Here is a 15,440-nt window from a genome sequence, read left to right as displayed (position 1 = left end):
AATTTTAGCTTTATGAATGCATCATTTCATCTGTAGACTCAGAATTTGGAACAAAGAGGACCTAATAACTAGGTGTGGTGGTGGGTGCTTGCAGTCCAGACATTTGGGGAACAGGGATCACAAGTTCAAGGTCAGTCTAATCATCAAAGTGAATTCCTTATCTATCTAGGCTAGGTCCTTTTTTAAAAAAAAATGCTAAGTGAAACAACATTAGGAAGTTTTCTGTTCCTCTCTCTGAATAACAAAAATCTGGGTTTGATTCAGTATATAGTGTGCCAGAATGGAAGCAAGTGTCTCCCGGGTTACGTGGGTCACTGTCACGTGTTGTCAACCCCATCCTCTCCAGGCCAATCTCCTGGTCTTTGCAGACTTGTCTATGAGATCTAGGTTGAGTTGTGCCCTCTCTGACTTCTTCAACCCACTTCCCAGTTGTAAAGATCCCGCACAGCAATTCATCTTGTAGGTAATTTTCCTGAAATACATTAATTCTGGGTGCTGAAAGATAATCGAAGCCATTCTTCCACATCCACACCTATCCTAAAGCCAGCTGCCTTTCTCTTAGCATGATGCACGCTTTTCATGCTCTTACTCCTTATTCAGCAGAGAAAGGAAAGAACGTGATTTTTCTTATTCCATGAACACCAGAAAAAGGATCAGTGGGTCGCCAGTTTTCTCTTAACACATCACATAAATTACTAGAAATAAATGTATGGATACTAAATAAATTTGAGTTTTATCTAAGTGCCCTTAGATTGTTTCATTAGCACTTTTGAGTATGCACATGTTCTAATCTCCTCTGCTGACAAGAACCAGTTCCTGAGATTCCGGGAGGTAGGCTGAACTTAGTGCTACATCCTGTTTTCTTCCTTCTTCGGGATGAAGCTGTCAGTCTGTCTTATCCTGATATGGACTTATTAGTTTTTTTTTTTTTTTTTGGTTTTTCGAGACAGGGTTTCTCTGTGGTTTTGGAGCCTGTCCTGGAACTAGCTATTGTAGACCAGGCTGGTCTCGAACTCACAGAGATCCTCCTGCCTCTGCCTCCCAAGTGCTGGGATTAAAGGCGTGCGCCACCACTGCCCGGCGACTTATTAGTTTTTAATACTTCTCCACAACCAAGGACTTTGGAGTTTTTGCTTAATGGACTTTGTTTAGCGATGAAATGTGTAGAATAAATCTGTTGATCCATCATGACAGGAAATGTCCAGTGGCTCCAGGCACTGACTCTCTGGCTGTGAGTTAACAAAGCCCAAAGGTAGCTTTTCATTCCATTCGGGTAATTCAACATCCCTTTTATTAAACTAACTATAAAATAAGACTAGCTCATATTGCAATAACTGAAAAATTTAGGACATTGTCTAAAATGTATGAATGTAAGATTTTCACTTCTCTGTGTTCCCTTTTATTAGGTATATCAACCATACTTGTGAGCTTTAAAACAAAACCTGAAATTTCCTAGGCCAATCAGTTTATAACTAATGTAGACCTCTATGTGAGAGGTCTTAACAACTGTGGGAACCGGGCAGGAAAGACACCTTAGACAACAGGCATGGTTTGTTTCTGGAGAAATACTTAAAACTTCAAAACATATATGATAATTCAAATAAAGAATAAAGTCAAATTCCTGACTGATAGTTCATATTCCTTTGTCTGCAAATGCACAGACAAAGGAAAGAGAATAGGACTGAGGCTTTAGCCCAGAGTCTCCCCATAGTTTCCACATTCTTCAACAGCCTGGCATAAGAGGCGGTGACAGGCCTGGGAACGTTTACCCACGTAAAAGGAGGCCCAGATTCACCTCCTCATTGCTCTTTCCTCGCAATATCTTATCCTTTAAGCCTCAACTCTGGGCTCTCCTCCCAGAGGAAGTGTCCTGTGGTGCCTGTGATGCTGCAATGTAGATCCTCGTGCAAGACACTCAGGGAATTCTTCTCGCCTTTGCCTTGGCATTTACATACCATACTGGAGTTTCTTTCTGCCCAAATACTTGCCTCCTATTTTTGCTCTGTAGAGTCTCTCAGGTGGGCAATTTGCAGGCTCAGTGTGTCGTTCACAGTCACTATTGTGTATCAAATTATATGCAATAAACCTAAGCCTGAACCAAAACCTAGATGTGCATTTGCAGACAAAGGAATATGAACTATCAGTCAGGAATTTGACTTTATTCTTTATTTGAATTATCATATATGTTTTGAAGTTTTAAGTATTTCTCCAGAAACAAACCATGCCTTTTGTCTAAGGTGTCTGTCCTGCCCGGTTCCCACAGTTGTTAAGACCTCTCACATAGAGGTCTACATTAGTTATAAACTGATTGGCCTAGTAACTCAGACTTCTTATTAACTCTTATAACTTATATTAGCCCATTATTCATATCTATATTAGCCACGTGGCTTGGTACCTTATTCAGCGAAGCAGTCACATCTTGCTTCTTCTGTAGCTGGGTAACGACTGCAGAAATGAGCTTTCCTCTTCCCAGAATTCTCCTGTTCTTGTTACCCTGCCTGGTTGTCCCGCCTATACCTCCTGCCTGGCTACTGGCCAATCAGCATTTATTAAAATGCAATTGACAGGGTATAGACCATTGTCCCACAGCACATACCTCAAGATGCAATTCATGTTTGGGCCCAGGATGATGTCTTGCTAGGTAAGATTTCAATCTAGGAATTGGAGGGAGGATTTGGGGAAGGACAGAAGTACTTAGGTAAAGAATCTTTGAAATGCATCTCCTATCCAAAAAGATTTTTGAGTATAATGTAAATATCTAAAACCGCTTGGAATCTTCATTGAAATGTTTAAGAGCTGTATGTGGCAACAGGGCATGGGCAGTGTTTGGGCAGTATTTGAAAGAGTATATGTATATTGCTGCATAGCACCTGGGTTCCAAAATATGTCACATGGACACATAGCGACTTTCTGACTTAACACAATTTTCAGGTTAAAGCTAGGAGTCAAAGCTTAAAACCAGTCTTCTGAGTAAACAATGTATAATATATCTAAAGCTTTGCCACTTGGGCCATTTAGAACCTTGGAAAATGGAATTCACCTGACCGGTGTCTTCCTGTGTCTTCTCTTCCTTAGTGGCATTGGACGGAACTGGCCCTGGGCCTCCGGGGGCAGCAGTATCCTGGCAGAATTTGGAACTTTGCATTTGGAATTCATGCACTTGAGCCACTTATCAGGAAACCCCATCTTCGCTGAAAAGGTGAGTCTTGAGAGGACTTGTGCAAAGCGAGCGGAAAGGAATGAGGTCTGTGTAACTGCAGGAAGCTCTGGAATAAGCCTGATTTCCCTTGATCAGGCGGTCAACCTCATCTCTCTGTGATACTGTGTAACTCGTGGTGAGAGGGCCTGCCTTCCCCCATGGGGCTTGCTGGACATTAAATAAGTTACTTATTTGTATTAATTTTTCCATCTAAAAATATGTAATAGTGTATATTGTGCATGAAGCGAATATGTAAGAGGTTAAAGTGTTACACAAATACGCTATGGCAGGGGAATGGATTTGTTAGTAAGAAGCAAACCCATCCAAACTACTTTATTTCACCACTTGGCTTTTAGCTCTTACCTCTTTTAAACAAAACTCCTTGGAAGAAAAGAGTTGTCGTTCACTTTGTTGAAATTTTCCTCAAACACCGCAGCCTTCCCAGACCCCCTGACCGCCATGGTACAGCCATGCTTCCTCCCATCAGGTTCTGTCCTGTTAGCCTCTGCCCCAGTGAACTCACCCTTCTACAGCCAAAATCACCCTAGAGGAGCGGCTCATAACAACCTCACTTGTCGTGTTATGGCGACCCGCAGGTCTACAGCTGGAATCTGGGTCAGGAAGATTTCATTCCTAGGCCTCTTGTGTGCCTCTGCCAAGGCACAGGCAGCAAGGGTGGCAAAGAGGCTCTGTCCTCATGAATATCCCTCAGAGCCCCAACTCCTAATACCCTTGCACTAAGGCTGAGGGGTGGAACTCAATGAAGAAGAATTTACATAATCCCTTCTCCCCTCCCCACCCCGAGCAGTGGTCGTCTCTTGACCTACTATTTATATTTATTTTCCATATGATCCTAGTCAGATGCCCAGTTCCAAACAAGGAGTTAATTGTTTTATACATTGATATTGCCTTACTATATAGATCACAGTCTCCACTTGGGATCTGGGGTTCTCAATAGATATGTCTATATGCACTTGTCATTTTGTGTAACAATAAGACAATCACAACGCTCCTAATTCTGAAACCTTTTATCGACTTTTTTTTCCATCCTGACCAAATAATACCAATAATAATGAGCAAGATAGAAAGAACTTTATCTTAGGTTTTCACACTAACACAGCTCTTCTTTTATAGGTAATGAATATTCGAACAGTGCTGAACAAGCTGGACAAACCAGAAGGCCTTTATCCTAACTATCTGAACCCCAGTAGTGGACAGTGGGGTCAACGTAAGTCCAAAGCTGAGCAATCCTTCTCTCTTCTGGGGGCCCAGCACCATGCTGTTCTTGTTAAGGAACATTGACGGGGGAAGCGAGACGTTACCGGGAAACCAGACAGCTCGTATTCTGATAGCCATGGGTCTGACGACATTACTGTAAGCATATTTGAAACTCTTAGTCAGAAAAAAGAAGAACTGGCCAGTGTGTGTCAGGTGGGGGACCTCAGGCTTGCCCTGGGGTTAGAGGGAAAGCAGGGTCTTCTGTGCTGACGCCAGTGATGCGGCTACCTAGAGCTAGACGACTTCTGACCTTTTCCACTGGGAGATGGGAAATGAGAACCAAGGACAGAGGTCTTCCTCTTCATAATTTTAAGCTACCAGAAAAAGATGTCTGGTGCGTGACTTACCTTTAGCATAGAAACAAGCGTCCGCCAAGATCGTCTAATGCCAGCAGCCTGCACTTCAGATAATTTTCAACAGAGGTAGAAAGGCTTGGAATTTGTAAAAAGAAATGTTCTCCGGCTAATTTGGAAAGAATATGAAAGGTTAAGTAGCAATTGAAAGCAAGTGAGACATCTAGCTATGGTAGAGGTAGTAACACTGCCTTGAACTTTTACTCTAATTTTTTTATATTACATATCATATTCTCAGATAATTAGGTCTCACTATTCTTTTAGAAGTACTTCTTTGAAAGAACAAGTTAATAATAAGAAGAAAAAAATCTTGCTAAATCCTTGTCTCCTGTTTATAATCGCTATGAAGAGCCTGGATCTAGTTGCCTTAGACCAATGAGCCTCCCACTCAGTGTGGTCTCCGGGTCACTGGAAATCCTGGGCACCTTTCCTGAGTTTATGAATACTGGGACATTTTGCCTTTCTCCTGTGCATGTTTGCACTTACATTGAGTGAGCAGTGGTGGGGAAAACTGGTAAACTCAGTAAGAGAATCAAGACAGACACCAAAGAGTAGTAATGCTCACTGTGATTTCTATCATAATTTAAATATACCAGTTTCACTGATACATGCTTTGATAAAGCAGAGGAGGAACTTTGATCCTCGTTGACAATAACCCGTATGGCCATAGAATCACGTGAGCAACTTCTTGTGACCAAATCCCTGGCAAAAGCAGCTTTAACGAAGGAAGGGTCTGTTTGGGTTCACAGATCACGAGCATAATCTCTCATGGTGGCAAGAGCTTGTGACAGCATCCGAGGGGGAGAGATGCTCCACTTTCTTTGTTTTCTGCAGTCATTCTGGAAGCCTCCCCACAGGACAGTACCTTGGGTCTTCCACTTCAGTTAACCCGATCTAGAAAACTCCCGCATAGACGTGCTGAGAGGTTGGTTTCCTATGTGACTCTAGGCCTGGCTGAGTCCACATCAATAGTAGCTATCACAGTCACTTTCTGTGTCAGGAAATGAACGGACAGAGAAGCATTTCTGATGCAGGATGGTGTGTATGGGGAAATCTTGTGTTCCAAGATTACGCCATTTCTAATACTCTTGCTTGCTATGGGATGTTTATCTTTTGTGAGTCACCATCTTTAAAGCACAACTAAAATCAGCTTCTTATTCAGATCTGGGAAGTTGGTTCTGAAAGATCAAAAAAAATGGTGTTTGCATTAGTGGTAAATTTTGAGTTTCTAAATAAAAATTAGAATTTTAGAAAACTTGTGTATCTCACCATGAGCTTGCCTCCATTAGTTTCCTGATGATATTGGTGGTGACTTTAACAAAGGTGTTCTTTGTTTTTAGTCTGTAATAAAATATGTCAACATGGCATAGCTACATAAGTCAGAAAAAAATCAATATTTTCCAAACAACCAGTTCATGCTATTATGAAATCATGCATAACAAAAAAAATCACTAAAAGTACAGGATAGTCGATAGATTTTAATGTAACAGCGTATAAAAGTTTACTGAGGGGCTGGAGAGATGGCTGAGGACCCAGGTTCAGTTCCCAACCTCCACCTGATAACTCACGCTGCCTATAATTCCAGTTCCAAAGGATCCGCTTCTTTTCTGGCTAATGAGGACACTGGGCCTCCTCATGATATGTATACATACATGCAAGCACTCAGACCAACATATAAAATAATGGATCTTTTAAAGTTCATTGGTATAATTTATAACCCTACATTGTGGCTAGTCTTTAAAAAGACACTTTAACCTTTTAAACACCGCGTTATATTTTGTTGTTTTATCAAAAATGTATATTAAAATAACTGCATGTGCATGGGGGATTATACTCATGTGCATGCATCCAAATGTGTGTGTGCGTGCGTGCGTGCGTGCGTGCGTGCGTGTGTGTGTGTGTGTGTGTGTGTGTGTGTGTGTGCTGAAAGCCAGAGATTAGGTTCTTCAGATTTTATCCACCTTGGTTTTTGAGATCAGGTTTCTCACTGACCTGGGATTCCTGGGATAGGCTAGCTGAGCAGGCCAGGAACATGCTTGTCTTTGCTCTCTCCATGCTGGTATTACAGGCAGGTGACGCCATGCCCAACTTTTGAAATGTGGGTTCAGAGGACTCAGGTCCCCATTCTTGTATGATGAATGGATGAGCACTTTACCACCCCAGCTCCACCTCCAGCCCCTGAAGAGATGATTAAGATATACCATTCCAGCTGTATAACTGTGTGAGGCTTGACTTTTCTTAGTATACTTCAGCCAAAGCAATGTATGCCCATGGATCAAACCTGGATCAGACATGAGCATCTAGGCAGTAAAGCAAACCATTCAGGAGACTGGCGGGAAAAAAATGTAAAATAGTGTCATTCTTCCCACTGATTTGTTTCATTTGTAAAATAATATTTTTTGTGAAAAATACCATTTGTTGTTAGTAACTATTACTTTTAATGAATTGACAAAATTGCTACTGAATTCTGTTTCAGTTTTCCACCATGATTAATACTGACAAATGTTGTGGGATGTTTAACTCTTTTGGGGGACCGCCACCCATCTCCCAAATAAATCACACACACACGGAGGCTTCCTCTTAGTTATGAGTGCCCAGCCTTAGCCTGGCTTGCTGCTAGTCAGCTTGTCTTGTCTTATACTAACCCATCTACCTTTTCCCTCTGGTCATTTATCTTTCTTATTTCTGTACATCATACTTTCCTTCTTACTTCGTGGCTAGCTGTTTGGAAGGGAGACTGGCCCCTGGCATCTTCCTCTCCTTGCTCTCTCTTTGCTCTTTTTTTTTCTTGTTTCTCCTTCTATGTATACGCTCTGCCAGCCCCACCTCTCCTTGCTCCTGCCCTGCTGTTGGCCATTCAGCTCTTTATTAGACCATCAGATGTTCTAGACAGGCATGGTAACACCGCTTCACAGAGTTAAACAAATGCAGCATGAACAAAAGTCACACCCCTGAAAATAGTATTCCCCAACTGATAGATGCTACTCAGATGAGCACCTTTTCCGAGTACTCATTGATCTTTAAGATTGTGAGGGGCCCGAAGATTAACATCAAATGTCTGAGGCCCACTAGAATATGTAGATACAGCACAATTAGATAGAATTTTCTAAAAGGGTAACTGAGTTCTTCTCATCTCATATTCCAAAAGTTTAAGAAAGGTCTCTTTGGTTTCTGGCTTCCTTTCTTTAAGTTGGGGTTTAGAAATCACTATGGAAAGGGATATTAAGAGGCAGTTACTCCGGAACGTCTGCCTTCACCGTCTTGGTCACCCATATGCTGTAGATTTGACTCTGTTCCCTGGTACAAAGAGTCTTTTATATTTGGATTGCTTATCAGCCAATTTTCTGATGGAAAAACAAGCAGGATTGATGAGTCTCAAATTTGCTCTCTCCCATCCTCCATCCTGTGTTCCAGTCATAAAAAATACTTCTATTTGTATTTCTAGGTCTTAGGTTTTGTTTGTTTGTTTGTTTGTTTGTTTGTTTGGTTGGTTGGTTGGTTGGTTGGTTGGTTTGTGGGTTTTGTGGGTTTTGTTGTTTTGTTTTGCCTTTTAAATACTATTTCCTCAGCTTTTTTGCTTAGCTCCTTCACTAAGCTCCAGACCTCATGCCCTTTCTTCCAGAAGCCTCTTCCAGGCTCTTGTTGGAATTGGTTAGCATCCTCTACACCTCTGTGTCTTCCTCTCCAGCACAACACTTTGGGCCGTTTCTACCCACAGTCCCCTTCCTGATACTCACACACACCCAGCTTCCTAGGGATACAAAGCTTTCAAAGTTGGTAAGCTTGCCATTGGATTTGTTTGCTAACCCAGAACACAGTACTTTGTACTGACTCGGTGATCATTTACTTGAATGTTTTGCATATCCCTGTGTGTTGTATCTGACCTTTTACCCTTTCAGCAATAATTCTATTTACGCTTCTGTAAACAATTGTCCCTGCTTCTTAGATCTGGCTAAAAAGCATCACAGCCTATGCTCAGGGGAGAAACAGGCTTTGTGACCATTGCTCTAGATGGAAGGCACCATGCATCTGTGTGTGTGTGTGTGTGTGTGTGTGTGTGCGTGCATGCGTGCGTTGTGTGTCACTAGCAGTACTAAATGCTGCTTTGGACAGATAAATTCAGATTCATGTAAAGCCGATTAAAAAAATAAGGAAAATTATTAATAATTTTGATCCTCCTGTACTTGATTCTTTTACTATTTGTATTGTCATTTTGTTTTAGTTTTCTCTTTTTAAGAATCTTTTTTATGGGACCTATTCCTATCAAAAAAAAAAAGTCACAATTTACCCCTTTAGAGAAGAACAAAAGATTTGAGTAACTACTCATTTCTGTGAGAACTGTGAGGCAGGAAAATACCAAATTTTTCTCTAGAGTCAGGGGTCATGTCCTCCTAAAAATTCTGGCCTCAAAGAATTTACAGAGAAGTCTGGTACCACATAAACTGTCATCCAGACCTGGGGAAGCTCAATAATGAGATACTAAATTGTCAAAACATGATGTACCTTTTTTTTTTTGATAGCCAGAAAAAAATTTAATTAACACCAAAATTCACTGAAATAAATATATTACTATATAACCCCATCTTCTCTAAAATAATCCTCCCCTGTTTGTTTTATTATTTCTTTAAAATTACCCAAGCTTGTTCTTCCATTATTGTGAAATTCTAGCCAAAGGGGGCAATAGCAAGCTGCTCCTGGCTGTTAGCTTTCCGCTCTCGTTGCTCTGGCTCTGAAGGGCATGTCTGGACCGTGGCCATCATTCCCTCTAACTTCATTTGGCCTTGTTATTTTGACAGTAACCGGACAGGGATTTGCTTTGCCATGCATCACTTGCGTTTGTCTCCTACAGTCATGCTTACAACAGCAGGACTTATTATTGATGAGATCCTACTTAGTCTATTTAGTTTGTAAATGTCAGAGGTTTCTGTGGTAATTTATTTAGGAAGCCGTAAAGGTCATGTGCTGCTATTTTAAGAAATAAGACTTACAACTTTAAAAACATATTTTCCCTAAAATTTAATTCCTGCGATTCTGGATTCCGTAATAAGAAAATTGCATATTTAAACCCTTCAAATCAAGCCGTACGAATTGGAAGAGGTACAGCCCTTAGTAACATTGCTGTACAAGACAATGGATCATTGACATCATTAGTATTGAGGGTATGAGGCTTTCCAGGGCCCACTGTGGATTAGAAAGGTAAAGACCTGTCTCTGATCTCATAGATCATGACTTGGTGAGGAGGCAAGGTACTTTGACCACATTCTGGAAGGAAACGTACGGCAAAAGTGTGCCATCCAAAAGCTTGTGAAGGAGGGTGACCTTGAGAGGTTTTCAGGGACGGTCTCTTAAAGGAAACATTGTGTGACCCAGGATATGAAATCTGAGTAAACAAGGCCTACAGAATCCCTGAGGGTGATAGATGGAAGCTGAATATTTCGAGGATGCAAAGGTCTATATGACAGGTGAGCAGAGTCCAAGCGACCAATGGCGGGAAGAAGAGTGGGATCATAAAGTCCTCCCTGGTCCCCAGAAAGCTGGGGTTGAAGGGCTTTGAGTTCGTGGTGACCAGACTGACCTGTGAGGACGCTGGGTGGCAGGAGTGTGGAGGGAGAGAGACTGTCATGCTTCCTGGAGCGAAGGACATGCTGACTTCCTGTCCAGCACAGCGGGCAAGACTGCAGAGAGCTGCTGAGCATCTGGACAATTGAGGAACTGACCTTGCTATTCATGTTTACTAAAATTCAGTAGAAATAGCCAGGAAATGAGCTAGTGGGCCACTGCAGTGGACAGGCAGACAAGCAGGACCTGTTCTTGTGTCCTTCCTGTCACTGCGATGAAACACTGTGACCTGAAGTAACTCATGAGGGAAAGGCTTTGTTTGGCTCCCTCTTCTAGGTCACAATCCATCATTAAGAGAAGTTAGAGCAGGAACTTAAAACGGAAACCGTGGAGGAACTGTGCTTTCTGGCTCGCTCCCAGGCTTGAGCTACACAGCCTAGCACCAGCCGCCTAGAGAGGTAGAGCACACGAGGCGGGTATTCCCACACCAACTAATAATGAAAACAGTCTTTTATAGATATGCCCACAGGTCGGTCTGGCCTGGGCAATGTCCCAGTCTCTCATTTGGGAGTCCTTTCTCAGGTGACCACAGGCTGTGTCAAGCTGTCGGTTCAGGCTAATCGGGACAAAAGTAGTAGTGGCTTGAGCCAGGATCAGAGTGGCAAGAACAGAGGGGAGCAGGGATTCTAAAGATACCTGGGAGGGATAGAGTGTAGAGTTCAGAACCCACTGCTCGTGGGAAGGCAGAGTCAAAGAAAATAATTTGTCAAACGACTGTCTAATGACTCTTGCTGTATTTTGTTGAAGTTTGTGTTGCTAGGAAACTGAACCCAGAAGCCTAGTGTATGCTGGGTAAGTAGCCTGCTGAGCTCCATCCCAGTCTCATTGATTCCCCTGAATTCCCTTGTATATGAATGGGAGGATGGAAACCTGAGCAGGAGGCGAAGTTGAAGCCAAAGAAGAAAAGAAAAGGGAAAAAAATTAATTTCTGGTGTATTCAATTTTCAGCACCCATGCAGATTCAAAGTGGAGTTGTTGGCTAGGCAGCTGAACAATTCTTTATACCTAAAGCACTCTTGAGCAACCAAGTCAAGAAATAGACTTTTAATCTTAGATTCAGCTTTGTGTTATGAAACCCTAAAAGGCCATTTTGTTAATGTTCGAGTTCCCTCAATGTTGGGCATGGTGTTTCAAATCAATTGTGTTTGTGGTTTTATAAGCAGATGTGTTTTTAAAATGAAGACTTATTTATACTTGATGTTGTATGATGAAAAGCAAACATCCAAACGTAGGGCCCTCTGTGGCCCATGGAGTGCAATGGCTCACACACTGTGGTGTCTTCTGGCCTAGATGACCCGTTTTCTTATGGTGAGGATGAGGACACCTAGACATACTACATGGTCTTTGCAGTAGACCGAGCATCGTCAATGGCAGTGGAGGTGTACTGTGGGATTGACGTGTCAGGAGTTGAGGTGTACTATGGGATTGATGGGTCGGCAGTGGAGGTGTACTGTGGGATTGACGTGTCAGGAGTTGAGGTGTACTATGGGATTGATGGGTCGGCAGTGGAGGTGTACTGTGGGGTTGACGGGTAGGGAGTGGAGGTGTACTGTGGGGTTGACGGGTAGGGAGTGGAGGTGTACTGTGGGATTGACGGGTCAGGAATGGAGGTGTACTGTGGGATTGACATGTGGGAAGACAAATAGTTCTGCAGTGACTAAGCATCGTCAATGGCAGTGGAGGTGTACTGTGGGACTGGCGTGTGGAGAGACAGATAGTTCTGCTTTCCTCCTTCTTAGGATTCCTGCCCATCAGCTTTTTCCCCTCAGACTTAGGACACCAAAAGAATTATCATATAGTCTTAAAAATGACATGAACCTAGAAGGCCTCTTTATTGTTTATTAACAACTTTAGTTTTTAATGCCTAAAGCTTTGACAGAGTTTTATATTTACTTATTTATTTACTCAGATCTAAACTAAATTTTAAATATTTAAATATAGACTCTGGAACGCTTTAATCTGGTTTTCTTTGTTTGTTTTAACTAGAGAACCAGGTGGTTTGAATTTGAAGTGACTTTACATAATTTCTCATCATGTCTGCAAAAGCACCCTGGTGACTAGTACAGCTACATCACATGACCTCACAGCCCTTCTGCTCATTTCAGCTCTTTCTGAAACCGGGATTTGTTGGAATTCACATGGTCCATTGAGTTGCAGCTGACGGGCTTCAAATCCTAGTTGCTAATATGATTTTGCCGCTTTATCGGAATTAAACGCTGAGTCACCCTGAAATCCATTTCTCTCTCTTTTTCAGATCATGTGTCAGTTGGAGGACTTGGAGACAGCTTTTATGAATATTTGCTCAAGGCTTGGCTAATGTCTGACAAGACCGACACAGAAGCCAAGAAGATGTATTTTGATGCTGTTCAGGTAAGCCAAGATTTAAATAAATCTTAAGTCTTTGCTAGTCAGCACTAACGTGCAACTTGCATATTAATCAAACTTTAATGAAAAGAATAGAATGCAACGTGATTGGCTTATAAAGTATTTCCAGATGGGAGAGCTCAATGTCGCAGCGTAATTATGGCACTAGTAGCTATACTTGGCTTTTAGTTCTACCAGAGCAGTGGAAGGTATGGTTCTAATCTCCCCTAAGAGCCATATATCCAGCCAGGCATAGTGGTAACCCCCTGGGCTTCCAGCAACTGGGGGTGGAGGGCAGAGGGACTGCTTTGAGTTTGAAGTCTGACCGGGCTACGTAGTGAATTCCAAGTCAGCCTGAGCTACAAACCACCTGTCGGAGGAAAGGCAGTCGTGGACCAGTTTCCAATCTGGCAACAGCAGATCATGTGGAAGACAGTGCTCCCTGAAGGTGATACTATCTTCTAGCCTCATCGTGGTGTCTCTGTTACATCCACACGGTGACATTGCTGAAGGGCACATTGCTTGGAATATACCCCTCTCCCTGAGCAACCCCTTGCTATGTTCTTTCCTTATAGCTACATTTTACATATGAGGAAAGAAGTCCTGGATGTATGCTCTGAAAATCGACTAAGTTAAAATTGCTGAAGATCACTGACACTCCAGTGCCTCTGCTATTTGAACCCATCTCTGGAGATCTAATAAAATTATAGCTAAATCCACATAAACTTAAACTTTTTGTTAAATGCACAGAATATTTTTTATAATTGATACTATTGATTTATAGGAAAAATTATTTTTCTTGAAGATAGAGAGTTGAGAGAGACTCTCCTGTATCCCAGGATCACCTGGATCCTACATAGCCAAGGATGACCTTGAACTCCTGGTCTTCTTGCTTCCCTTTCCCAAGTGCCAGGATTTCAGGCACAGACCTGGCCATAGAAACCTGTGACACCACTTATTTTAAGTCTTTATCCTAAAAGTATTGTCTTCTCTAATAGGTCTGGGTGATTTGTTTATTTATATGTAATGGTAGCTTGCTTTGACCTGGCTAGCTGAATTGAGCATTCTGTTGTGTCCCTCCCTAGATCAGTTGAGAGCTTCAGCGAGCAAACTAGAACCCTCAGTTCGCACACACAGGCATCAGAAATCCCTTAGGCTCCAGATGAGCATCAAATGCAAGCTAGGCTGTGGTCCCTGTGCTCCTGTCCTCATTTGGTGGCACTCGAGAGCTCGTTCTAATCAGGGTCACTTTTCCTTCTCCCAGGGAAGTTTCAGGTATTAATCTGAAGAATCTTTTTCAATATGATCAAGCTTGCATTGTGTCATCTTAATTGCCATCCTAGCAGACGTTTTCTCTGTTAGAGTAGCCCTCTATTCCAAGAAAAGCCATTTTGAAACAGTGAAGTGTTTTCCCCCAGTTTCTAGACTTGTACCCACCTAACCATTATTAGACAAATAGTTGACAGGAAAATCCATTAAGAGCAAATGCAACAAAGTGTTTCCTGTGACTCTTACTTGGGAAAACATTTTCAATCCATTCTATATTTTCAAGTTGTAGAGCAAAGTTAGAAAAAAACCAAAGTTCTGAGTTTGGAAGTAGTATTGTCTTCGAAGCTGAATCTCTTTGACCAAAGTTATACTTTATCGCATATCACAAACATTACAGTGTGGATTAGGAGGGGGCATAGAAGCCCCCCACTCCTACTGAGGAGCTATTGACAGTTGATGGTTAGGGAGAAGAAGAAAAGTCAGTTTTCTTCAGGGTTGTGGCCACTGGTGGCCGCCCATGATCCAGGGGATGACTTCACAGCCACTTATACAAGGACTTTGTGGGGTTTGAGGGGGGCATTGTTAGTTTGTTTTCTTAAAGAGGACATGAAGAAGGGAAGGGAGGGAGAGGGCAACTTGAAGGAATTGGGGAGTAAATATGATCAAAATACATTGCACACATGTATGAAACGTCAAAGTATAAATAAAACACATTTTTTTTAAGATTATTGAGTCGGGGGCAGAGATATACACCTGAGGCCTAAGGCTCAGTTGACTTGGAGAGTTCAAGGGCAGCCTGAAGAACTTAAGAAAAACAAAAACCTGCCTGTATCAAGAGAAGGATGTTATATGCTATTGTTCTGAACTGTGAAATTACTGGGAATGTGGTCACTCAGTTTTAGGTTTCAGGTGAATTCAGATAGGATGTCTTGCAGTGTGCTTTAACTATACAATTCTCTGATATCTCAGCTGGCTTTTTATGGTCCTCCCTGAACACTATGAATATAGGGCAAGATATATGGGTAGGTGATGGATCATTTAGGAGTTCAGAGGCCTCACCGAATTAATACAGATATGGAAGAATCCAGTCACAGAATATATCATGCTCTTTTCTCCAGTCAATTCCCTATAGATTTGACCCCAAAAAAAATATTTATTAGAGTCATATTAGGGTATTACAGTTTTCCATTTCCACACAAAACCATGGCTTTGGGCGCGGACCTTCATCCAAGTTTATTTAAGAAGGCAGCGAGTTGATCAGACTCATGCGAAAATAATATAGTACTTTATTCGCTCTCCATAGCAGGGTAATAATGTTTCTTTAATCTGTGCTCAAAAGCTATTACTCTTGCCATGTA

General features: G+C 42.0%; 1 protein-coding gene across 2 annotated transcripts in view; it reads left to right on the top strand.

Annotated features, from left to right (window-relative positions):
• The window catches only part of Man1a1 (mannosidase alpha class 1A member 1), a 177,453-nt gene that overhangs the window by 144,309 nt on the left and 17,704 nt on the right, over positions 1 to 15,440 (top strand). For both annotated transcript variants that reach the window (XM_075945965.1, XM_075945974.1), the window contains exons 7-9: positions 3,076 to 3,199; positions 4,334 to 4,427; positions 12,704 to 12,819. In XM_075945965.1, coding sequence (XP_075802080.1) covers positions 3,076 to 3,199; positions 4,334 to 4,427; positions 12,704 to 12,819 — 334 coding nt within the window. The remainder of the gene's footprint in view (positions 1 to 3,075; positions 3,200 to 4,333; positions 4,428 to 12,703; positions 12,820 to 15,440) is intronic.

Source organism: Microtus pennsylvanicus, chromosome 1 (assembly GCF_037038515.1).
Source record: "Microtus pennsylvanicus isolate mMicPen1 chromosome 1, mMicPen1.hap1, whole genome shotgun sequence".
Taxonomy (NCBI): Eukaryota; Metazoa; Chordata; class Mammalia; order Rodentia; family Cricetidae; genus Microtus; species Microtus pennsylvanicus.
Note: the sequence above shows the minus strand (reverse complement) of the source record. Positions and strands in the feature narration are given on the sequence as shown.